Source organism: Gymnodraco acuticeps, unplaced genomic scaffold (genome assembly GCF_902827175.1).
Source record: "Gymnodraco acuticeps unplaced genomic scaffold, fGymAcu1.1, whole genome shotgun sequence".
In the NCBI taxonomy this organism is placed as follows: Eukaryota; Metazoa; Chordata; class Actinopteri; order Perciformes; family Bathydraconidae; genus Gymnodraco; species Gymnodraco acuticeps.
Genome location: NW_022989983.1, coordinates 2,671,024 through 2,696,162, shown reverse-complemented (window position 1 = coordinate 2,696,162; position 25,139 = coordinate 2,671,024). Strand labels below are relative to the sequence as shown.

Here is a 25,139-nt window from a genome sequence, read left to right as displayed (position 1 = left end):
TGTGGCTGTGTCCTATGGCTGTGTCCTATGAGAAACAGGAGTGAAGTTTTTAAAGCCAAATGTATGTTGTTGTTTTTTTGTATGTTTTTGATTTATTAAAAGTCTTCAGCACTAGGCCAGTACTGCACCCTGAACTTGTTTTACACTTCTCTTGCGTTTCGGGTCAAAAGTGACCGAGTGACTTTGTTTTTGATCAGAAATATTGTGTTTTCATCCAATTGCCTCAATAGCTTATGTTATCCTCCACACTAGGCCTCTGAACATATACACTTGAAGATCAGATCACCACTTGCATTGATTTCTTTGTGATTTATTCAACAGTGAAACCCTTGATGTTTTCGGTCAGAAATGACCGCCATAGGAAATGAAAGCTCAACCTTGACAAGACTGAGCTGCTCTTCCTTCCGGGAAAAGATTGTCCCACTCTTGACCTAACAATCAACATCGGCACCTCAGTTGTTTCCCCGACTCAGACTGCAAGGAATCTTGGTGTGACCCTAGATAACAACCTGTCCTTCACTGCAAACATCGCTGCTACAACCCGTTGCTGCAGATACACGCTTTACAACATCAGGAGAATGCGTCCCCAGCTGACCCAGAAAGCGACTCAGGTTCTGGTCCAGGCTCTCGTCATCTCACGCCTAGACTACTGCAACTCCCTCCTGGCTGGTCTACCTGCATGTGCCATCCGACCTCTGCAGCTCATCCAGAATGCAGCGGCTCGTCTGGTCTTCAACCTTCCTAAATTCTCCCACACCACGCCGTTCCTCCGCTCCCTTCACTGGCTTCCGGTAACTGCTAGAATCCACTTCAAGACACTGGTACTTGCTTACCATGCTGCGAATGGATCTGGCCCTTCCTACATCCAGGACATGGTTAAACCGTACACCCCAGCGCGTGCACTACGCTCTGCATCAGCCAAACGACTCGCTGCGCCCTCGCTGCGAGGGGGACCCAAGTTCCCATCAGCAAAAACACGTGGGTTTGCTATCCTGGCTCCAAGATGGTGGAATGAGCTCCCCATTGACATCAGGACGGCAGATAGCTTGCACATCTTCCGGCGCAGACTGAAAACTCATCTCTTTCGACTCCACTTCGAGCGATAGAACTATTAACAAAGCACTTATATACTAATAAAGGACTGGCTTATCTAAAGCCAGTTGAGTAGCACTTGAAATGTTTGGCTCTATGAACCTGATGTACTTATATGATTCTGTTTTCTTCAAGGTTGTGTCTTCCTGGTCGAATGTACTTATTGTAAGTCGCTTTGGACAAAAGCGTCAGCTAAATGCAATGTAATGTAATGAATGGGTTTGAGTGTATTATGTTCATCCTGCAGATGGTTGAGTTATCATCGTTCAGACTTTGTTTGTATAGCACTTCTCATACAATTAAAATGTAGCGCACTTCACACTGTACAACAACCCTATCCTCCCTCTATGCACATACAAAGCAATTAATGGGTTTGTAATAATAAAGAAAATACCAGCATAAATAAATCTGAGGAATCACTATAAGAATTGTGTGTGTGTGTGTGTATGTTTTACATACATAATAACGTCTCACACAAATAATAGCCAGTGTGTTTGTGATTCACAGGTTGTAGTTGTAGCGTCATCAAGTTTCCATGGAAGAAAACGTATCACTACCTTTCCTGAAACACCTTCAAATAACCAGGAACTGTTTTGTTAATAATTAGGAACACGGTGGTGTTTTGCCAAATGTAGCTTAAGTCATGATTCATCGTCAACAGGTCCAGTGAGGTCAACAACAGGGCAACAAATCAAGTCTGTTACAGATATAAATAGTTGAGGGTTAATAAGAAATCAGTATTTACATGTCTCTAAAACGCACACAGAACCCAACCCTATAACTCATAAATCAAATGAAAAGCTTGAAAGCAGTGAGAAGAGCCAGTGTGTGGAGGCTCTTTTATTGGCTCTCATCCAGAAGTAAATTTTTCACCACCTGTCTGTCATCTAGGTGCTGCAGGTGGAGAGGGCGCGTCCTACGAAGATGCTGATGGAGTATGACTCTTCACTCTCTCCATCTCAGGAGGCACGGCTCTCCGCTTGATTGTGCTGGTGTGTGTTTTCTCATCATCTGACCTGACTTCACAGATTTCTCCTCGGTGGGCGTCCAGACTCTGGCTGTCAGAGGAGGAGTTTGAAGACGTGGACGACATGCGGGACTTGGCATCAAGACCCTCGAGGACATGTCGAAAGAGTCCATTGTTGATGACCTCCCCATTGTTGTTGTTTCCTTGGACTGTGAGTTAGATCCAAAAAAAGTGTTAGGGATGTTATTAAGACAATCCACATTCAAAGGTATTATATTTTGTATGTTTACTTCCTGCACAAGCCCTGAAGTGCAGGACCTGTTCTTATAAAATCTTATAAATATTGTGATTTGGGTTGAAATAACTATGGAAATGCAGTTTTCCAAAATACGAAATATACGTAACAAATACACCATGTTTGCATTTGGGTTTTAAATGTGACATGAACAATGGTCTCCTGAACGTCTGGGGTTTTCGGACCATCCACCCTGACTTCCTCCCTTATTCAAACTACGTCACCTAGCATGAATCACGACTACGTTGGTCACTGTTACGTTCCCTTCTAAATCTAGGGGGTACAAAGGGAAGTAATAACACACAAGGATGACCAAGCACGACAAAAAGGGAGAGAAACCGATCTCTGAGTACGAACAAGTCGTTTAATGATCAAACAGGAACACGGCGCACCAGCCAACTTGCAAAACAACTCTAGCTACAAATATATATACTGGAGACATGGACACCACGCTGCACACATCCAGCCCGGGGAGAAGGGGGAGAGCGCCAGCAACCTTCCTCCTGTCCTATATGGAGGCCCTGATTGAGGATTGGGAGCACCTGGGGAGAGGCTGCACCTGGGGACAATCAGGCTGCACCTGGGGAGTCAGAGGGAGAGAGAGAAAAACACACACACGACCACACAAACACTATGGCACGTAACAGTCACATACATATTGTAGTGCATTACTTTTGTGTGTAAAGTGAATTTTAATCTCTGCCCTGCTTCTGGTTTCCATACCTGGCAGCGGGGAGGTCATGGACCCCTCTTCTCCACTGGAGCTGAAGAACACATCTAAGGCCTCCTGGTCCGAGACGTCGATCAGCTCCATCTGATCCATCATGTCCACGTTCACCTCTATGGATGAGATGCTGCCAATCGGAGCTGCAGGGGAAGGGGAGGCAATGAAATAATCTGTATGAACATTAATTGTGGAGCCATGGAGAAGCCAGCAGTCTAACTCACGTCTCTTAAAGTCTCGGATACACAGGTGTGCCGAGGACAGGTAGACGTCCGCATCGTGCTGGAAGACCTCCTCGAAGAAACGCTGCCTCTCTCTTAACTTGAGCTGCTGTGCTGCGTCCACATCTGGGAGCCTTTGGCCTCGCTCGGTCTCAGCTGGAATCACAACATGGAGGACAGGAAGTTAGCAAGACATAAGTTCAGGTAAAGTTTTGTAACTGATACCTGGAAATTGGAGGCTGAAAGGCAAGTTAGTCAACATTTCAATCTAATGAGTATGGGCGACCGATTAGAGGCTCTGGACCAATGTTTTGAATGAGATGAAGAGGAGATTGAACCAGAAATAGAGGATGATGTCTCAGAAATGGAAGACAACAGCGATCCAGACTATGAGCCTGACCAACAGTCAACAGACCAGGGAGAGGCCCCCTGAGGGAGAGGAGCCCTGAATATTCATTTTTCTCTAAATGGTCGTTGAGGAAAACAGTATCAGTGTCTTATTTTATATTCATCACAGTGAATGCAGTGAATGCTGAACTTGATGGGCCCACCGGTGGGTCCGGACCATATACTTTAGTTGAAAGTACACAATGAGACACTGACTTGCTTGTATTAAATCAATACATCCCATACATCATTGGAACGGGAAGAATCTCAGCTACAACACTAACTAAAGCATTTCCATCTCCAGTAAACACAGCCTACATGGCAAGTTTTTTATATAATATACACTAATGTACAGTAAGCACTGTCTTTGAACTTACTGCAAAATTATAACATGAAATTCACCCCTTGTGTCATTCTGTCTGTCACCCCTTGATTCTACTTGCTTTGACTGTTCAAATGAGATGTCAACCATCAAAATTGTATAAGGGGTTCCAGAGATATCACTGCAAAACACACCGGTCAATTTTGACCGAAAATAGTATGGGAAGGGGGGTATGACCTAACGCAAGAGAAGGGTTAAGCCAATGATCAGTACAATGAAACATATTAAGAATTATATGTTTCAACACTGTTTAGAAAACACATTAAGAAATCCCTACTACCAAAAGAGCAACTATAAATGTTCAATTGTGCTGCAACTATAGGGGTTATTCTGCTGGTTATTTTCCCTAATTAGAAATGGTTTGGTCTGTTGTTAAATTCCCTAAGTGTTATATATCTAAATGCTTTTTTTTGTTGTCAAATCAACAGTTCAAAACACAAAGATCTACCAAAATACAAATTATTATATACCAGAGAATGGCTGCCAATGGCCTCACTGGATCTTCCTGGAACCAGTAAACATTTGGCATTCTTGCAAAACATTTTGTGGCTTTACAATCAAAAGTCTAATAGTAGCTAGATGTAATGTTATGTCAATTGACTGACAGATTAATCAATAATGTTTTTAGCTTGAATGTGAAAGTAGATATTTCCTCTAGACTCCCAGATGTGCAAACTAAGCCTATATCAGCAAAACTAGGGGCTGAATCTAATCAGCCCTAACTATAAGCTTTATCAAAAAGGAAGGTCTTAAGCGCACTCTTAAAAACGGATAGGGTGTCTGCCGCCCGAACACAAACTGGAAGCTGATTCCACAAATGTGGAGCTTGATAAGAAAAGGCTCTGGCTCCCATTGTACTTTTAGAGACTCTAGGAACAACCAACAACCCTGCATTCTTGGAACGCAATGCCCTAGTGGGACAGTAGGGTATAATGAGTTATTTAAGGTAAGATGGCGATTCAGATTGTATACATCTGTACTGAACAAATGCTAACCTTATTTCTTAGAGTATTAACACTATTTCAATTCACAAACATATACAAACGTCACTTAACCCTGAAGGTGAGACAGGGAGGGAGTTTAAATCTGCTGCAAAAAAAAAGGGACAGGGAACAAGAGACAGAAAGGGAGGAAGGATGGAGGGAGGGGGGTGTAGCAAAAATAACAAAGGCATGTGCCTGATGTTTCTCCTTGGTACTTCCCACTCCGTTACATAAAATCCCTCCTTCCCTCTTCTTAATCCCTTCCTCTGCTCCTCCCTCCTCCCTGTCATTGGTCAGCTGGTCGGCTCCACAAAGCCCTGAACTTGTCTCCCCTCCTCTGAGTGGCTCAGAGTCCACTGAGGAGAGAGAGGAAGCAGAGCAACGTTGGCAGCAGCATCAGTCACCTTGGAGCAGAAGAGGAGGAGATGATCGGCAGCATCCTGATCCTCTCTGAGTGATTATCTGTCCTGCGACTCTCCGGCATCATGAGCTCCTCCTCAGCAAACCTCCACAACAAACGCCTGCCCTGTGAGTCATTTCCTAAACTTATGAACCTTTCTGCAGAAACATGTCTTTAATTGCAGAGGGATATGTACAAGTTTGCTCCAATAACACCGTTTTATGTTATGTGTTATCTCTTTATGTGGAGCAGGACCTTAGAGAGGACAACATGATTTTCCATTATTCGTTGTCAGAGCAAAGATTGAGCATTTAAGGCAAGAAAACAGAAAATACAATTTCCACTGTTTATCTACTTCATGCAGCATCTTTTGACATGTCATAAATCCTTTTTATTATATAAAATCTGTTTATTTAGGGTGTGTGTTAAATGATGTCAAAGTTATGTCAAGCAAGTTGCTTTGCTTAATCTATTTATCAATGACACTGAATTGTTTCACTGCTCCATAAGCCTCCTAATGGCCTCATATTTTAGTGTGTGTATTTGTGTGTGTGTGTGTGTGTGTGTGTGTGTCAGATATAATATAGAAGTCAGTCCATTAAGTAGCTGCCTTCATGTTGATGTTGCCTGAAGTGAACGGTCCAAGTTCTGAGTCAGCCAAAAATCGGACAGGAATGTTGAATCATCACGCTGAGTAACGTCCACTAATACCAAGGGAATAGGACACACTCGCTTTGAGCAAAAACAGTGATGCATTCCCACACGCACGCACAGGTTTGGATTAGGGCCAGTGCAGGGTTTCAGACAAAGATTTCTTATTTCTAATGGGATTGTGCTGCAGATCTCATCAGTCGACTGACTGACTGTAGCTTTTCACACACACACACACACACACACACACACACACACACACACACACACACACACACACACACACACACACACACACACACACACACACACACACACACACACACACACACACACACACACACACACAGAGCCCTGACATTTCATTAGTCCCAGTAAGATCACTCTATGGTTTCACAGGGATCAGACGGCTGTGGATCTTGAAGACGCCTCCCATCTGTTGCTCTGCCCATGGCTTCTGTCATGTTCTGATTGTTGTGGGAATGAGCCAGAGAGCATCACGTTGCTGTACTGTGGAGGGAAGGAGCCAGCCAGCTGTCCATAGCATGTTACAGACAGCTGGGTATTGGGTGGAAACGTTTCTATTCTCCACGTTTTTCTAAACTCGCTCCCCTTGGACGTGACCCAGATACAACTGAAGAGTAGATTCTGTTCAATGATCGAATTAGAGAGGATATATTAGGATAGTATACGTATTGATCCCTATTTGGGAAATGTTTGTGTTGCAGCAGCATAAAAGACATGGCATTGTACAATAAGGTAAAAGTCAATATCATGTACTGTGTGTATCTTCGTCCAGTGATGGAGCTCAAAGGGTAAAACAAAGAAATTAGCACTTAAAGAGTATAGTCCATTTTAAATTAATGCACCACTTACAATGGCTTTATTGCACGTATTGTAATTCGCCTTGGATAAGCCTCAGTTAAATAAAATGTAATGGTATTTTTCAACCTGGACCCTATTTTCACATGTTTTTATGTATGTTAGCCGGAAAGAGTTTGAAGTGTTGTTGTTAAGAAATCTTTGTGCTATCTTAAATATATTCAATGTCTTGGTTGAATATGAAGCGGATGCGACACAAGATTTCAGAGCAAGATTTTCCTTTAGCTAAACTTGGTAAAACACAGTTACAAACCGGTGCAAGTGAGTTAGTTTCCTTTTTTATAATGTTATCAGACACTGATAATGATAACAATATGAGCCAGTGGCAAAAACATGTGCTTTCAGCAGATTGATGTTGCCCCAACAGGATTACAGCCAGTTAGACACAAACAAGGAGGATTGAGCGGGATGTATAGGCAGAAATGGAATATAATAGTTATAACTTTGATTTCATTTGTGTATAATTACTTGAAACTGAGAACCTTTTATATCTTCATGGAGGGCGGTTCTTCTTCATGAAGTATGGCCTGTTGTCCTTCTACAGTAGCCCAAAACGGACAAACCAAATTCTTGCACTCGAGAGGGTATTTTGCCTCTAATTGCAATTGGATTACAGTTTGTAAATACTGGCACTGAGATACTACCATAAAGGTTGTTCTCTGAGTAAATATAAATGTCTTACTTTAGCAATCCAGTCGCTGTTTTTGTAAGGAAGTATTTAAACTCTATTATGCTCTTTTTAGAAGCACTTGTAAACTATCAGGATAACTGTTGTCCAGTGTAAAGAAGGACAGCAAGGCGAAAATGCACATATTAGTCCTACGTAAGCAAGGCCTTGTGTTAGCACTTCAAAGTAATTATGTGTGTGTTTGTGTGTGATTACACTAAACAGTGTTGCGTGGACGGATGAATAAGATTCCCATCAATTCAACAGTCTGAGCTGAGAAGCCCCGGGGACACAGACCAGCTCCGCTCATTAGTTCTCTAACAAACCAATCTACTTGCTGTTGAGCTGAATCCTCTGTGTGAGACAATGCGAACGCCTCCAGGCGTATATAGAGAGACGGCAGCAATTTATCACCTGAACACTCTTCCAAAAAGATACACCGTGTAGCGCCAATGTAGCACAGATTCACCTAATCTATGTAATGTCTTGTCTTTTATCTGGACCCTGAGTCTGTAATAAAGTTTTCATTCATTCACCTGTTTGGCCTGTGAGTGATTTGGAGTTGGAGAAGAAAGGAGGAGACATATTATTCCTCTGACTTTAAAAAGATAAATAAGGCAATAATTAAAGTCCTCTACAGTCAAAGATTATCTATGAAAATTAAATCAGTTCTAATCAAGCTACAAACTCCAAGTCTAGTGTCCAAAAGAGGAGGACTCCACTGTTTTAAAAAGTAAGTCTGATTGCGTAGAGTTGATTATTTCTTTAAGTTGTGAAACTCAAACTACTTATAAATTGATTTCTAACCTCAGTTAACAGTTTCCTAATGAGTTTATGTTTTTAATCACTTAAAGTCTTAATATGTTATGATGTTCATTTTGTACAATATGCGCACATTTATATTAAAAAGTAAATAAAACAGGATGGAGGCGTGTGGCACAGTGGTTAGTGCGTTGGTGTTCGGATCAGGGTGGCACAGGTTCAAACCCCACTGCAGCCAGCATGTCGTTGTGTCCCTGAGACACTTCACCCCAAATTGCTCCTGTGGGGATTCACCACAGTACTGTATGTAAGTCTCTTTGGATAAAAGCGTCTAACAAGTGACATATAATGTAATGTGGTTTAGGGCTTTGCTACTTTGTGATTGACAAGTTGCCACCATAGCATTGTTAAGCATTAAAACAATCGAAGGAGTTTGCTGTTAATTGTACCTGTAGATTCATTGTGTTTCAAGAAAGCACTTTGCTGACTGAGCTAGCTAGCACTAGACTAGAGTTAGCTAGCACTAGACTAGAGTTAGCTGCTAACGGTACCTGGCACTGTCGGGCCTCGTCTTGCGCAGCTCCACTCTCATGTCCTAATATGACCACCTCTGACTCTAAATTAAAACAACAAGAGGCTGTGGCAAAATGCTACATCTGAGGCCTCAAAACACTGGAACCCAAACAAATGGGTGACTACGTCCACCTATTTACCGTTAATGTGTTTATAGGAGTTGAATAAGCAAAAGCACAAAGTCAGAGCTATTCTTATGGTTACTAAATGCAAGTAAAAAAAGGATAGTTCTGCTGTCCAATGGTTTGAATACTATAATCTTATATTTCACACAAATATTTGTAAACAGTGATAATGCTATTAAGTAATAGTTTAATCTTTCTGACCGGTCAGTACTGGAAGAAAATGTGCCTTCTATAGCCGCCGGTATTTGCACGCTGCCTCTGTTCAGCCTCAACAAACAGACTGTCTGAGACGCTGTGTTTAGTTTAGACAAACATTCCTACAGTTCTCCCAGCTGAAATCAAAATAGCTTTAAACCTCCCTCAGAAACACGGGGAGAGGCAGCTGGTCCCGGGAAGGAAAGAGAGCTGAGTGAATGTTGAAGTGATTGCAATGAGAGACGTCAGCACTGTATGAAGTTAACCTTTACCAAACTATTTAATGTTTCAGGTTTGATTACTGATATAATTAACACTGTCAGTGTAATTTGTTGGCAGCCGCTCCACATGCACCATTTGCACCCTGAGCACTATTACATTAAAGTCTATTAAAAGGTCTTTACCCAGGTGCGTTTCAATCAACTTAAGTTAAAAACCGAAACATTGGAAAATTCTTGAAATATCCAAATGTAGCCTAAGTATAGTAAGTGTAAGTGCTAAATGTTAAAAACTGCAATGGAAAGGCATTGAGCTCTTATGATCTACTCGACAAGAAATAGTAAATACCAACCCAGTCTCACGGCATTTCGTGTTCACCAACACGATTTTTAATCTATTGATTTGTGTTCACCAACACGATTTGCCCCTTTTTTTCGTGTTGAAACCCCCGTATTAAACCCCCGCGAGCGGCTCTGCGCCCGCGAGCGGCTCTGCGCCCGCGAGCGGCTCTGCGCTCGCTCGCGAGAGAGACAGCCCTCTTGCTTGCCTCGCGGAGTCTGTCTACGTGCGCGTGAAAAGTTTCTGGCACTTTGGGGCGGAGCCACTGGACTTTGATTGACAGCTGCCAGGAAACCCGGGGTTGCCAGGTTTGATAAATGCCTGAACTGCCAAGAGCCGAGCAGTGACGGCAGCAAAATCAGTTGGACGAGATTGAATGGTAAAGTTGTCCATAAAAAACTATTATATTCGTAAAGTGTAAAGCTAATATATATATATATATATTATTCTGTTTTCTTCAAGGTTGTGTCTTCCTGGTCGAATGTACTTATTGTAAGTCGCTTTGGATACAAGCGTCAGCTAAATGCAATGTAATATAATGTAATATACATTAATTTGATATAAAACAATATATTTTTCAGTGGGCTGTGTCCGTCGAAAACTGCTAGCTACTGTCTGCTGTACGCACTTAGATTTTGCTGCCGTCACTGCTCGGCTCTTGGTAGTTCAGGCATTTATCAAACCTGGCAACCCCGGATTTCCTGGCAGCTGTCAATCAAAGTCCAACTTTTCACGCGCGCGTAGACAGACTCCGCGAGGCTGACACTCCCGCGAGCAAGCAAGAGGGCTGTCTCTCTCGCGAGCGAGCGCAGAGCCGCTTGTGTATGGAAAACCATTTGCGTCACAATTTGCGCGTTTATTCGCGCGTAGTTTCGCGCGGATTAACGGGGAGGTCCGTTTATTCGCGCGAAACTACGCGCGAATAAACGGGGAGGTCACAATCAACCCAGCCAGCAAAGAAGTCTCGCCTAGCACACCTCCCTCCCGCCGACACAGCCACCAGCAGCCCATGCACCATCACCCCCACCTACACAGCAGCCAGACCCACTGTCTTGGAAGACAGACAAAGACCATGGCACTGCTCCCCCTGTCTTTACATTTATAATGAATAGTTGGTTGAGAAAGTTCTGATATTGTCAGGGTTCGTACAGTCATTAAAAACCTGGAAAAGTCATGGAATGCAATATTTTTCCCAAAGTTTTGGAAAAGTCATGGAAATATAACTAAAGTTGCATCAAATATAATTTATATGTTATCTAATCGCCGAAATAGTAATACTATAATGATAATAAATACTGTATCGTATAATGAAACGTAAAATGGCAACTGTGGCAGTATTTCGCTGGTGAGAGATGTTTACAATCATGCCCTCTAGTCTACAGGAGCTACTATTTGATATAAATATGCCAGGGAAGTGCAGTTTCAACAATGTATGGCTTCTAAAGAATAAGTACCAATTGTGGTTACCAAGACGTGCTAAATGCAAACTGTGTTGTAACATATTCAATATTTCGAATATGGGCGAGGCAGCGCATGCTAGCCACATGAAAGAGTCATTTAAAATCATTGGTGAAAAAGTGTATGAACCCTGTATTGTAAATATTGAGATTTTACAGTTTCTTATGTTAACATAAATAGTTGGTTGAAAAAAAAGTTGTAATGCTCAATTTGTATTTGTACACATCACATGAACCTCAGTATGGAATATGAAGTCATGAATCAGTCCTGATGTAACTTTTCTGTGGTGAAAGTAGAGTGATAGAACTATTTTACTCCAAATTCTAATTTACACATTTTCATTTTAGACATGAACAACACATTTATGTTGGCCTATAGTGTAATTCATATATTTCACTACTTTTGTGAACCAAAAACGTTGGTAAACCAAATCTGAAACACCAAAAAAAATGGATGACATGAGTACATCTGTGTTTTCACAAGAGTTTTTAAGTTTTCCAAAAATCTGATTTCTAAGCTAAGTATCTCATAAGACAGTGCTCTAAGGTGAGTGACATTGCATTTCTAGCAAGACCAGAGACTGAACATTTTGATATGTTACACCATGCCATGTTATACGAAGTGCATTTAAAAGGTGATTTAAGGAGACATAAATACCCTTCACTTCAGTAAGATAAGTCGATTTTATTTTAAAAGACAATGAAGGCAGGTTATATTGATTGATATATTTATTATATTGAAAGCCAAATGAATACATAGTCCCCTGAATCTGGAATAACGTACAATTTACAGCCTCACAATGTCAGGAACTTTTCATCTACAGATTGCTTTGGTCTGATTTTGCTCTTCACTGATTGGTTACTGAGACTTTGAACTTAAACGGACCTCCCCGTTTATAAAACGGACCTCCCCGTTTGTTCGCGCGTAGTTTCGCGCGAATAAACGGACCTACCCGTTAATCCGCGTGAAACTACGCGCGAATAAATGCGCGAATTGTGACGCAAATGGCTTTCCATATTCGCGGGCGCAGAGCCGCTCGCGGGGGTTTAATCTGCGCGCGAGGGTCATTTTATGCGCGTGTAAAAGCACATTTTCCGCTCGTGAGTAGCTTGTTTTACGCGCGAGAATATTGACCCAAATCTGACTCCATATCAGAGCCTCAGAATACGGAAATCTGTATTTTTAAATATTTGTTTCCTTCTAATTCGTTATTCTTTTCAAAATAACACACTGTTATTTACTCACCAATAACACACAATTATCCTTGCTTTTATTTATTGGTTTAATTCCATAATCTCGGGCTTTTTTGGCGTCCGTCAGGAACTGAATTTCAAAATAAAAATAACCGGAAACAGACGTAGGCCTATAAGGGACATTTCGAGCATCATTGCGATTGTCAACATTTCTGAGTTTAGGATGGCCGAAGACACTACACTACCCATAATCCCCAGCTATCGTTTAGGACTACAGTCCCCGTAAGGTTACGCAGAGCGTCAAACAGCTGTGTGAAATGGAACGAAACCACGCCAGACTATCCAAAACTGGAATCGCACGCCCCCCAGAACTACACATGCTGGTTTTATTGTGTTTCGCAAAATGTTCTATGGGACATCTCTACTGAACGTTTTCGTTTTTCCCACAATTAGAAGTTGCCAGTATTAAACATATTGGTGTTATCAAATGTAAAACATATAATTAATAAATGGGTGAAAATCGCTTGTGTCCATAATGCGCAGCATTAATACCCACATGACAGCTCATTGTTACTTTGTAATTCTACTCCACTACAATTCAGAAGTTAACCTGGTATTTTTACTCCACTGCATTTATTTTAGTTACTTTGCAGATTCTGATTAATTATGTGAAATATAAACAACCCTTAAATCAGACTTTAGTTACACCTGAGTAAAATTCAGGTAAGGTGATTGTCAAGTGCCAACAATCAGGAGAGATATTTGATAGTTGGTGCTTGAGAAGACTAAACATGTATCTGCAATTGACATGAATGGAAACGAGTAATAAAGTATATTCATTACTCGTTATTCTCTACAAATAGTTAATTAAAGACTGTATATTATGGCTATTTTGCACATCCCTTTCAAGATTTTCAAAGGTTTATTGACATATCATATACACAACTACGGTGTAGTTATGCAATGAATGAAACACTTGGGTCACAGGTTCCTCAACAGTGCATTACAAGACACCTATCAATATGTGTGTACCTCCACCATTAAACTGTCATATTCTGCACATTTCTTATTCTATCTACATACATAAGAGTATAATTCATATGTATAATATCAGTTAAAATAAGTGCTTCAACATAGTTAACATTGCAGGAAAGCAATATATTAGACGTTAAGTACTTTGTCAGGCTTAATATTTATCTGTAGATAGATACCCCCAACGTTTTTTTCTTATTTAAAAAAAGACCTTAATCTGTTATTTAATGTTTAAATAAAGGTTAATTCGTTTTTCTGTTTTGCACCTCCTCCTATTAATATCTTTGTACATTCTGCACTAAACTGTTTTATTGTAGAGATCACTTATAGTATCTTCTTGATTTTTTATATTCTATATTTATACTTTCCCCCTATGAAAGTATGTACTCTTAATATTTGTTTTATCAAATAAAACACAATAATTCAATAACGTGCTTTAACCACTAGGAGGTGCACACAAGGTACACACAGCCATAATAACTTTGTATTATTAGTGTAGGACACTTTTGTTTTCGTACAACATCTGAAGATGTGTAGTTTTAATCATGCTTTCACATAATTTTACAGCATATTGCTATACTATTTCAGACTCAGTATTTACATTCTTACATTCAAAGAAAATCAGTAATATCTTTAAAAACTACAGTCCTTTTATATCAGCTGTGCACCGTTATGGTGTAAATATAACCTATCTGTGAATTAGATCAAATGTAAAAGTCAGCCGAATTAGTGTTGATACTGCAAGGAGACGTATTGTGTGAAGAGAAATTGAAGATATTGTTTAATTGTTGAATATATTTATGATCCACGTCAAGTATTCAGTTTCGGCGGCATTTTCTCAGTTTTTCCAAAGGTCTTCTCATCAGGGCTCTATAAATAAAGAACTACGGCAGATCTGGAATATACAATGCAGCCGAACCGTGTATTACAATGCCGTTATGTGATGACTTTCAAAGAGAAAAGCAAGAGTGCTCGGAATTAAGTATTATTTTATTCTTTTAAAATGTTTTCCGGATTTCATATCATATAAACACCAAATCCCAGCATGCATTGCGGCTAAAACATCCAATAAACGAGCTTAAAACCATAGCTGAGGATCTTGGGTAATCGCTCGAAATGCCTAAGTCTGTTTCCGGTTATTTTTATTTTGAAATTCAGTTCCTGACGGACGCCAAAAAAGCCAGAGATTATGGAATTAAACCAATAAATAAAAGCAAGGATAATTGTGTGTTATTGGTGAGTAAATAACAGTGTGTTATTTTGAAAAGAATAACAAATTAGAAGGAAAAAAAGATTTTAAAAATACAGATTTCAGTATCCTGAGGCTCTGAGCCCCATTTATTTTCCTCACAGACGGCAACAAAAGTCAGAAATTATCCGATTTCAAATAAAAGCAATAACTGTGGCTTGATATTGAGTAAGAACATGTGTTTATGAACCACACAGCTTCCGGTCTTCCTCGACCCGACCGGAGAAAAAGACGTGCTGCAGGCAGTAGAAATACATTGCTTTTAAAATCGTGCTGTGTAACACGAAAAAAAGGGGCAAATTGTATTGGTGAACACGAATCAATAGATTAAAAATCGTGTTGGTGAACACGAAATGCCATGAGACTGGGTTGTAAATACATGAAAATGTTATATTTCCTGTTTTAAATTTGATTAACAGCAGTGGAAGGAAACTAGCATTCATTCTCATTTTCTTTTGAAGATTTTATCAAAACATGAAAAATAATTCCAATACATCTGGATGGAAACCTGGTGATTAGTCCTCCAAGTAGAAAGGTTCTCTAATTACTCTCTTCTTTTGTTTAGCATTGATTATCTTGCACATACAGAGCTTTTGAACATCACTGGCTTTGTAGGATTTCGTAAACAACAGTCAATAATGGTATTCTACTGTTTATGGATTCTGGGAAAGAGGATTTGTAAATGTTGAAAAACTACTTTGTCATCTGGTGAAGCCCATTGTGTTGATCCCAACTCAGTTTGAGGGCTTATGGAGGGCAGTGGGGCAGGACACTGACCTACAAACAGTCCTATTGTCAGGCGGGTTGTGTTCCTGGCAGAAGGGAAGGAAGGAGAGGGTTAACACTGATTTCATTGTTGTACTGACGGGCTGCACTGATGGGGCCGAACACCGCTTTGTCCCGTCGAAAACAGCCAGATCTAATTTGCAAATAAAAACTCACACATGCATGCCCTAAATAACAGACCAGACAGACACACAAACACCCATAGACTGCTGCCATAAATAATGTACTGTCCTTGCAACTTGAGCCCAGTAAGTGCAGGCTTTTGTGGAACCAAAAATAAAATTGTAAGACAGAACAAGTGCAAAGTCTATTATTGTATGTTTTACAAGTGAGGCCCCTTGTCTGTTCCTTTTAGTGGTGAAGCATACTGAGAAAAGATACAAGCAATGTGGTGGAAGTGCAATCATGATAAGTGTAAATATAGGATGTGCAGGATGAAGCATGCAACATCAGCTTTTTAAAGCTTGTGATAAATTAGCACATGCATTCCTCTGCTCTTGCTGTTGGAGCAGGATAAATCTTCTACCTGTAGCCAACCAGCCGCTCCACCATTCCTCATGACCGCCATTAATTACTGTAACAGCCTCACAGAGACTGATCCACTAATGACCAGCTGTACACTGTTAACAGCCTGCTGCTGCCGCTCTGGTCAATTCTGTGCTGGAACCTACGGAAGAGACTCTGTAAAAAATAACAAGACACCCTCCTTAGCTAATGAGCCGGTGCAGAATTCCTCCTCTCTATCCTCTCCATCTCTACAACCCACTCCCTTGTGTTGACTCACTTTTGGCTAACCTCTATCCCGTCATACTTTTGATTTTTTATGACACCCTCCTTGTTTTTCCTGCAAGTGTTCCCATCCTCCCTGATCTTTCCTCCCTCACACTTCTTGCTGCCTTTTTGTGTTAACAGCCACTTTCTGCCTGCTTTTGCATGATCTGCCCGAGATCACGGTCTAGAGAACCCAGCTATGCACAATGAAATCTCCTCTGACAAAAAGTGCCTGAGTGATAAGGGCAGCCTGTCTGTTCGTAGTGTCCTCATCCCAAAAAAGTGTCGTCTCACATGGAGTTTCACGTCTGTCTGAGTTTGAAGGCGTCTGGCTCAGTGCATGCATGCCTTAACTCTTCAATATACAACTACAGGCTGTGTTTTAGAGAGACAGAGGGGAAGAACAAACATTAGTTATTCACCTACAAGTAAATACATTGTTGAATAAATGAAATCAGAAAATACATGCCATATTTAGCTATTCTTGCTTGATTTGATTACATCTTTTCATTTATTTACTATAATATTTAAGAAATTATTCAAGTTATATCTATTTTATAGATTTTTAAAAATATTTTTGGAAGATTAAGTCATTTGTTGTCTTCCATTCTGTTGGCAGTTGTGTTTCCAGTGGAACATCGAAAATCCAGAATAATATTGAAAAATTGCAGAACCGGAAAAAATGTGATGCATCACATTTTCTTTGATCCATTGCCATTTTATTTATTTATTAACATATTTAACAGATTATTTACTATTTTCAGAGGACATTTTTTGTCTTCCATACAAAGTGTGTTATCTGCACACGGAGCAGAGGAAAAGCACTAATTGTGGACCACAGATACCACAGTGCGTTTTCTTTGCAGTCTTCTCTTTATATTCAAAGATGGAAGGCTGAGGCAACACATGGAAGTATGTAGCAGCACCACAGCCATTTAAACAGTGATGACCTCATCTATTTGAACAACGTCTTCTCAGAAAAAGGCTTTGGTTCAGATGAATAGAGTCTGGCAAACTGCTCCATAATCAAAGCGGAGTGGGAAGTGACGGTTCCCATCAGGGGTTCTGATTCACTACAGTTTACAGAGGGGTTAGAGCCATGGCTGCTCCTTCAACCGAGTGTAAAAACAACTGTATCATCTAGAGATGTAGTTTCCTGCTCCGTTCTGCCCTGATCTGGTCCTTTCCTCATCACAGGAGAGTTTACCAGCGAGCTCACATTTTGATTTAGCACAGTGATGAGCTAATGGCAGCCTGTGGGCGACACAGAGCCCTCCCCTGCCTTCATTTAGCCTCCAAATCAATGTGCTGCCTCCTGGGTTGTTAGTGCTGCCAAACTATTTCAGGGTCCCGTCCATTAAAAGGCACATGTTATGCAGATAGCAACACGAGAGGATGCTTCAATACTACTTTTTCAGTGCAATTATGGGCTTCAATATGGGGCGATACTGTCTGCTGAGGATATACCAGTGTTTGAGTAATCATGACTTATTGTGTGGAAGTGACTGGGATCCTTCTTAATATGTAAAAGTCAACATTAGGCCTGACTTAAAGGTTGTTTTGCACATTTTGTAAAATAAAATGTCCCAAATATGCATACATTTACTGATCTGTTATTCGATATTAAGAGGCAACTTGTTTGGTATTACAATTCAATTCAATACAATTACAATATATATGTATTAACATATTGAATTGAATAGATGGGCCCCAATTTTACTGATATCTGATCGTGCTATTTGAGAAAGCTTTGCCCCCATAGTCGAGAGCTTTTTGTGAATAGCTAAAAATAGAGAAAGACACCTGATTCTTAGCATTTGTTGTTTTGACTCTGTATAGAATAGTAAATAGATTCATAGTAAAGCTGAAGACTGATGAATATTGAACTATCTTGGTTAATGTAATTACATTTTTATGGAAATTCGATTCAACCAATTAAGAATAAAAGTTAAAAAAGTGCAGAACAGGAAGAATTTCAGAAGGAGGTTTGCACTCACAATCAACTTGACAATTTACCAAACATTTAATCATCATTACAGTGAATGATGTAACAGTTAAAAGTATGCGTTTAGGTGTATTCACCCTCAAATGATGTCCTATAAATGGCATCATGTCTGAGTAATGCAGGCCAGTCCCTTCCCTCACATCTGAGCCTTTGTGTGCCTCTGAATGAACTCTTTTTTCTCTCTGCTACCCAAGCGGAGGATCCGGGTTTGTCTTTATGTGGGGGGGGGGGGGGGGGGGGAGAGTCACACGTCCGGCCTGCTGTGTCTGTCTCTATCTTTGTTTCTGTTCCAGTCATTCTGCGTGTCCAACTGCCTCTGAACCCTGATCTGGGACCCTTTCTTCCCTTTAGTCTCTGAGCGCCCAGAGGAGGGAAGGAGAGAGAGAGAGATGGCAGAAAGAAAGAACGTTTTACAGAAAGAAAGAGAGAGGAATAGACAGATTGAAAGAAATGTAGAAAAAGATAAACAAAACAGCTGACATATACAAAAAGAGAGACAGTAAAGAAGAGCAACTCTGAATGAAGGAATGACAGAGAGACAGAAATGCCAAAGCTGAAGACAGACAAATGACAAAATAAGAAAAAACACTGATAAACAAACATACAGAAAGAGATGACAGAAAGAAAGACTGAAGGCACAAACATTGGAAGAAAAGACAAAAAGAGAGACAGGTCGAAAGAAAGGGCAAGGAAGCAGAGATAGAGTTAGATAAGTTAATACAAAGAAAGACAGACAGACTCTCAGTTCGAGCTTCAGTCTGCAGGTTGTTTTTCTCCTGAGCAGCCACAGACCTCAGACGTCTTCTGGTATGAAACTAAAGACTTTGAGTTGTGGCAGGTTTGACATGCGATCTCATCACCAGTGGACACTGTGGTCGGCTTTTCTTGTGACAGACGATTTACCCGTGTGAGTCCTTGCGCTAATCAGAGGTCACCGGGGTCGTCAGCAGCCAGGGAGGACGTATCGATCAAGGTGATTCGATGGAAAAAAGGGCTGGATAGGGAAGCAAAATCAATGCGAGGATATCCATCTGCAGCTAACCTTTGGTTCTCCACAGGCTTCAGCTCTAAGTAGGAACAATCAATGCTGTGATCAATCATTGTATAACTGAGTGGGAAAAAAACTCCAGGGTAAGCAATTTGTGTAAACATGTAGCCTGTAATCAAAAGCTGGATTTCTATTGGGTGGAGAATGCGATTAAAGTTAAGCCTGCTGATCTTTTAAAAAAAACTAAGAAGCAAAGTCAATCATCCGTTAAATTCAGTGTTCTGTTTAACACGATGTCCTCGGTTGGTCACATTAACAAGGAGCTGTTCTAACACACGTCTGGCAGCTCCTGATTGTAACTGACATGTTGCTTTGTCAGCGCTGCTCCCTTTTTGCTACGGGAAGGCCCGGAAGACAAAAGTGCTTCTTATTGTTTAACAGTGCACGGAGAGGAGAGCGGAAAAACGCATCCGCACAAAGACAGAAATGCCATAAAGACGACTCACACCTGCAATCTCTGGGTCTCTCTTTTTTCCACGAAAGATTTCAGAAAGACCCGTTTCCTGTGACAGCTGCACAGTCAGTGGCCGTTTCTCAATCGCGAGGATGCTGGCTTGGTAGTCGCGTACTTCCAAGTCACTTCCTTCAGAAACAAAGCTAGTATGCTTCCAAGCCACGGCTTCGGAAAACGAAGAAGAATGGAACAGGCTAACAAGTGTGCCACTCTCTCTAACGGTTTCAACATAAACTGTACCTAAAATAAATACCTCACGATGTCTATCTTATTATGAACTTGCTTTACTTTCACGGAACACATTTTTGGTGATAACAAACAAATGTAACAAAGTAACATATTTACCAACACATGTTCTACGCCACTACATAGTTACATTTAAATGTGTGCTGCTTCGGTTCAGCAATTCTCCGCAAGGGTTTTTGAAATTGGTCCGTGCGCAAAGCATTGTGGGGATTTTAAGGACGCGAAGTCTACCCATGTGCAGCATCGAAATTTCCCCCAAACCAAGGACGCGGCCTCGGTGGAATTCCAAGTATGCTGGAGATTGGAACAGTCCTTCGCCGGCACTTGATGACGTAGTATCCTTGAAATATTGGCTTGGAAGCCAGTATCCCCGAGATTGAGAAACGGCCAATATCTCTGATTCTGCTGTTTCCATTTTGACCCTTTTTTTTTTACTTTGTGCCTTGAGTACAACAAAGTTTCATGAGTGCAAAGCTTAACCAAATAAATGAGTGCATTGGCAAAATGTATGTGGTTATCCAAAATAAAATAAAACAGCTCTAATGATGTTGTGAGGATTATCTCTTTTTTAACTAGGGCTCTAGAGTTGATTATATTTAGACTTCAATGAAAGACTCTTCTGCTTCACAATTTTGAATAATAACCAAATTAAGGAACAGACTAAAGCAGGGGCGGTTCTAGGGGGGGTAGGGGGGACCAGTGCCCCTAACACTGATCTCTGACCCCCCTGTGGCCACCCTAACAATGAAAAGTTTTTTGTTTTTTTTAAATGTATATTTTCTGGTACTCGGTTTGCCAAAAACCGCAGGATTTTGTTGCTGTAATGTGAGATTGTGCAGACACCCTTATGTAAAGTAGAGATGCAACTGTTCATTGCCTTTATTTTTATATAAATATGGTGTTAGTGCAAACATTGCACTATAACTTAAGCTGAAGCTAACAGTAATAACTATAAGATCTATCTGAAATAAATAAGTGTACTGAAACAAATACCAATAACTGTATTGCATTGTTTTCTTATGCGCAATTACTTCATACTGTCTAGTTCTCTTTTTCGTCCTGCATTTATTGTGCCCCCCTCAGAAAATAACTGGCCCCCCAGTGGCCCCCCCAGTCAAATTGGTCTAGAACCGCCACTGGACTAAAGAGTCTGCACAGTACTATTCATACACATTATTGACATGTTTCTAAGCTTGTAATGACCATTATAGTCATTGACAAGATCATACAAAATGTAATGGTAGATTGTTGTAAGTATGCATCAGTGTGAGCAAAACAAAACATGGCGTACAGAAAAAAACACACACATACAGTGACAGTACACACAGTCTGACAGGTAGACGTCACGTCTTCCTGTCAGTCTGCTTTTAGATGTTTGTGTTTTAGTCTTTGTGGGGGGGGGGGGGCATTCTGGCAATGCTCACACATACTGCAGCCTGTATGAACTGTCAGCTGTTCCCACCCTAAGGTTTCAGTTGTCCTCTCCAAAGCTGTCTGTTTCTCTGATCCCAGACACAGTGAGGCACCCAGGAGGCATCCTGTCAACAGAGCCGAGCTGCAGCGACATGCTCCTGTCCCGCTGTCACAACAAACTGTACAGCACTGCACTGACACAGCACTCTTTTAGGCACAATCCTCATTTTTGGGGGACTAACAGTGTTGCAGCTTAACTCTGATGGCAGGAGGCTTTAGGTTATGGCTCATTATGAGATTCATTGTCTCTAAACATTGTCAGAGACTCCCAGGAATCTTTTTCTGCTATTGTACTATTTTACCCAGCGGTGTATTTAGAGCTGCTGTGCTGCGCTCACCACAGGCTGAATAATCTTCACATCATTCCCAGTATAGACATGGCTTGAAAGCCTCATACAGTTATCTTGCAGGTAAAAGCTCCTCAAAACTCACATGCTGCTGTTCTGACGCATGCACTTAAAAGACTGCAACATGTATCAGTGCACGCTCAATATGTGCCGAAAAATGCAACGTGTCTACAAAATGTCTTGCTGACTATTTTTTTCACTGAGCAACAGTTGCCTTTCTTGCCAAAAGTCAGATAAGCAGATCAATACCACTCTCTTATGTATGTGTGAGGTAAATATTAATTTAGAGCCAGAACACACTTAGCTTAGCACACATACTGTATGAAGGGGGAAACAGCTGCTTTGCTCTATCCACCTAACATAATCTGTATATCTCATTAACATGTTTACCTTTATGTCTAATCGTACCACTTGTTGTAAGGGTTTAGTGAGCTTTAGTGGTACTGGTTAGCAGATTATGTCACCTTTAAAAATAAGCAGGCTAGCTGTTTTCCTTCCTACACATTTTACTCTTCTCTATGTTGTTTTTCTTTACATTTGGTATTGTAACTCAAACGAACAGTACAGACCAGTATTTTCCCTGTTTATCATTCCTCGTGCAGTCACACTGCATTTCACTCCTCCACTTGCACACAACGACCTTGTTCTAAGCTTTATTGCAACCATGCTGATGATCTGGAAAATGGGATCGCATGTGTAAAAGAAGATCAACTTAGCGAAGCACCTGATTGCTTGCTTTTGCTTTTTTAAGAACAGCAGTGGATCCAACTATAATCCTTAGGAATGAAAGCACATTATAAAATGGAAACAGCTGACCAGGAATATATTTAATTCATGTGATATTATATAAGACTTTTCATAACCTCTGCATAAGTCCATAAGAAGAGGATCCGACCACTTCATGTCTCTCACTTAAAGCTCAATGTCTCCCCCTTCTGGCAACCTGCATTTGACCCCTGTGTATTTTGACCCCGTGCAATGGGTCTCAAACGATTTGTCGTAATTAAATAAATACCAGGTAACACCTACATCCAGAGTGGAGGAACTTGTCTGTGACATAATCTTGTACGGTGTTAGATTGAAATGTTGACTAACTTGCCTTTCAGCCTCCAATTTCCAGGTATCAGTTACAAAACTTTACCTGAATTTATGTCTTGCTAACTTCCTGTCCTCCATGTTGTGATTCCAGCTGAGACCGAGCGAGGCCAGAGGCTCCCAGATGTGGACGCAGCACAGCAGCTCAAGTTAAGAGAGAGGCAGCGTTTCTTCGAGGAGGTCTTCCAGCACGATGCGGACGTCTACCTGTCCTCGGCACACCTGTGTATCCGAGACTTTAAGAGACGTGAGTTAGACTGCTGGCTTCTCCATGGCTCCACAATTAATGTTCATACAGATTATTTCATTGCCTCCCCTTCCCCTGCAGCTCCGATTGGCAGCATCTCATCCATGGAGGTGAACGTGGACATGATGGATCAGATGGAGCTGATCGACGTCTCGGACCAGGAGGCCTTAGATGTGTTCTTCAGCTCCAGTGCAGAAGAGGGGTCCATGACCTCCCCGCTGCCAGGTATGGAAACCAGAAGCAGGGCAGAGATTAAAATACACTTTACACACAAAAGTAATGCACTACAATATGTATGTGACCAACGTAGTCGTGATTCATGCTAGGTGACGTAGTTTGAATAAGGGAGGAAGTCAGGGTGGATGGTCCGAAAACCCCAGACGTTCAGGAGACCATTGTTCATGTCACATTTAAAACCCAAATGCAAACATGGTGTATTTGTTACGTATCTTTCGTATTTTGGAAAACTGCATTTCCATAGTTATTTCAACCCAAATCACAATATTCATAAGATTTTATAAGAACAGGTCCTGCACTTCAGGGCTTGTGCAGGAAGTAAACATACAAAATATAATACCTTTGAATGTGGATTGTCTTAATAACATCCCTAACACTTTTTTTGTATCTAACTCACAGTCCAAGGAAACAACAACAATGGGGAGGTCATCAACAATGGACTCTTTCGACATGTCCTCGAGGGTCTTGATGCCAAGTCCCGCATGTCGTCCACGTCTTCAAACTCCTCCTCTGACAGCCAGAGTCTGGACGCCCACCGAGAAGAAATCTGTGAAGTCAGGTCAGATGATGAGAAAACACACACCAGCACAATCAAGCGGAGAGCCGTGCCTCCTGAGATGGAGAGAGTGAAGAGTCATACTCCATCAGCATCTTCGTAGGACGCGCCCTCTCCACCTGCAGCACCTAGATGACAGACAGATGGTGAAAAATGGACTTCTGGATGAGAGCCAATAAAAGAGCCTCCACACACTGGCTCTTCTCACTGCTTTCAAGCTTTTCATTTGATTTATGAGTTATAGGGTTGGGTTCTGTGTGCGTTTTAGAGGCTGTAAATACTGGGATTTCTTATTAACCCTCAACTATTTCTATTCATGTTTTGGCATGTTGTAACAGACGGGATTTGTGTCCCTGTTGTTGACCTCACTGGACCTGTTGACGATGAATCATGACTTAAGCTACATTTGGCAAAACACCACCGTGTTCCAAATTATTAACAAAACAGTTCCTGGTTATTTGAAGGTGTTTCAGGAAAGGTAGTGATACGTTTTCTTCCATGGAAACACTTGATGACGCTACAACTACAACCTGTGAATCACAAACACACTGGCTATTATTTGTGTGAGACGTTACTATGTATGTTGAGTTATCATCGTTCAGACTTTGTTTGTATAGCACTTCTCATACAATTAAAATGTAGCGCAAAGTGCTTCACACTGTACAACAACCCTATCCCCCCTCTATGCACATACAAAGCAATTAATGGGTTTGTAATAATAAAGAAACTCAAAAATACCAGCATAAATGAATGTATTTTTTTTTTGTTCTGAGAAAAAAGTATATTTTTCTGAATTCAGAATCAGAATCTTTTTTTCATGTGGCCCTAAACCTCTTCCGTATAGGATTTGAACTGGCGATCTAACAACTTAATACAGTCTTTTTATACATTTTCTTACAACTAAGATGTCCATACAACTCTTTAAATTATTGAATTCATTCATTCCATGATTCATATTTGCACAGATAAAACACAAGACAAACAGATCAATACATATATCTTGACTTATAGCCAGGCTGACTGCATGGTGACTGTATGACGCTGTTTCGGAAGTCCCGTCCCTGCAATAACTCTGAAG

At 40.9% G+C, this 25,139-nt stretch overlaps 2 protein-coding genes across 2 annotated transcripts; one reads left to right on the top strand and one right to left on the bottom strand.

The window, feature by feature from the left end:
- Window positions 1–1,964: 1,964 nt before the first annotated feature.
- Window positions 1,965–5,535, bottom strand: LOC117543720 (dysbindin-like). The gene is made up of 5 exons (XM_034212215.1): window positions 5,456–5,535; window positions 4,040–4,062; window positions 3,303–3,455; window positions 3,078–3,221; window positions 1,965–2,268 (listed from the first exon to the last, which is right to left on the bottom strand). The coding sequence occupies exons 1-5, from the start codon at window positions 5,533–5,535 to the stop codon at window positions 2,009–2,011; spliced, it is 660 nt and encodes a 219-aa protein (XP_034068106.1). The 3' UTR covers window positions 1,965–2,008.
- LOC117543698 (dysbindin-like) lies at window positions 5,381–24,808 on the top strand. The gene is made up of 4 exons (XM_034212155.1): window positions 5,381–5,579; window positions 23,116–23,268; window positions 23,350–23,493; window positions 23,905–24,808. Exons 1-4 carry the CDS (start codon window positions 5,537–5,539, stop codon window positions 24,162–24,164), a joined length of 600 nt encoding a protein of 199 aa, XP_034068046.1. The 5' UTR covers window positions 5,381–5,536; the 3' UTR covers window positions 24,165–24,808.
- Window positions 24,809–25,139: the final 331 nt, after the last annotated feature.

Bases quoted from the DNA above. Each gene is read 5' to 3' on its own strand.
- LOC117543720 (XM_034212215.1), bottom strand. From the start codon at position 5,535: ATGCCGGAGAGTCGCAGGACAGATAATCACTCAGAGAGGATCAGGATG. The intron at 3,456-4,039 runs GTACATTAGTGT...TTGTGATTCCAG, and splicing joins GTTCAAAGACAGTGCTTACT to CTGAGACCGAGCGAGGCCAA. The intron at 3,222-3,302 runs GTGAGTTAGACT...CTTCCCCTGCAG, and splicing joins TATCCGAGACTTTAAGAGAC to CTCCGATTGGCAGCATCTCA.
- LOC117543698 (XM_034212155.1), top strand. From the start codon at position 5,537: ATGAGCTCCTCCTCAGCAAACCTCCACAACAAACGCCTGCCCT. The intron at 23,269-23,349 runs GTGAGTTAGACT...CTTCCCCTGCAG, and splicing joins TATCCGAGACTTTAAGAGAC to CTCCGATTGGCAGCATCTCA. The intron at 23,494-23,904 runs GTATGGAAACCA...TCTAACTCACAG, and splicing joins CATGACCTCCCCGCTGCCAG to TCCAAGGAAACAACAACAAT.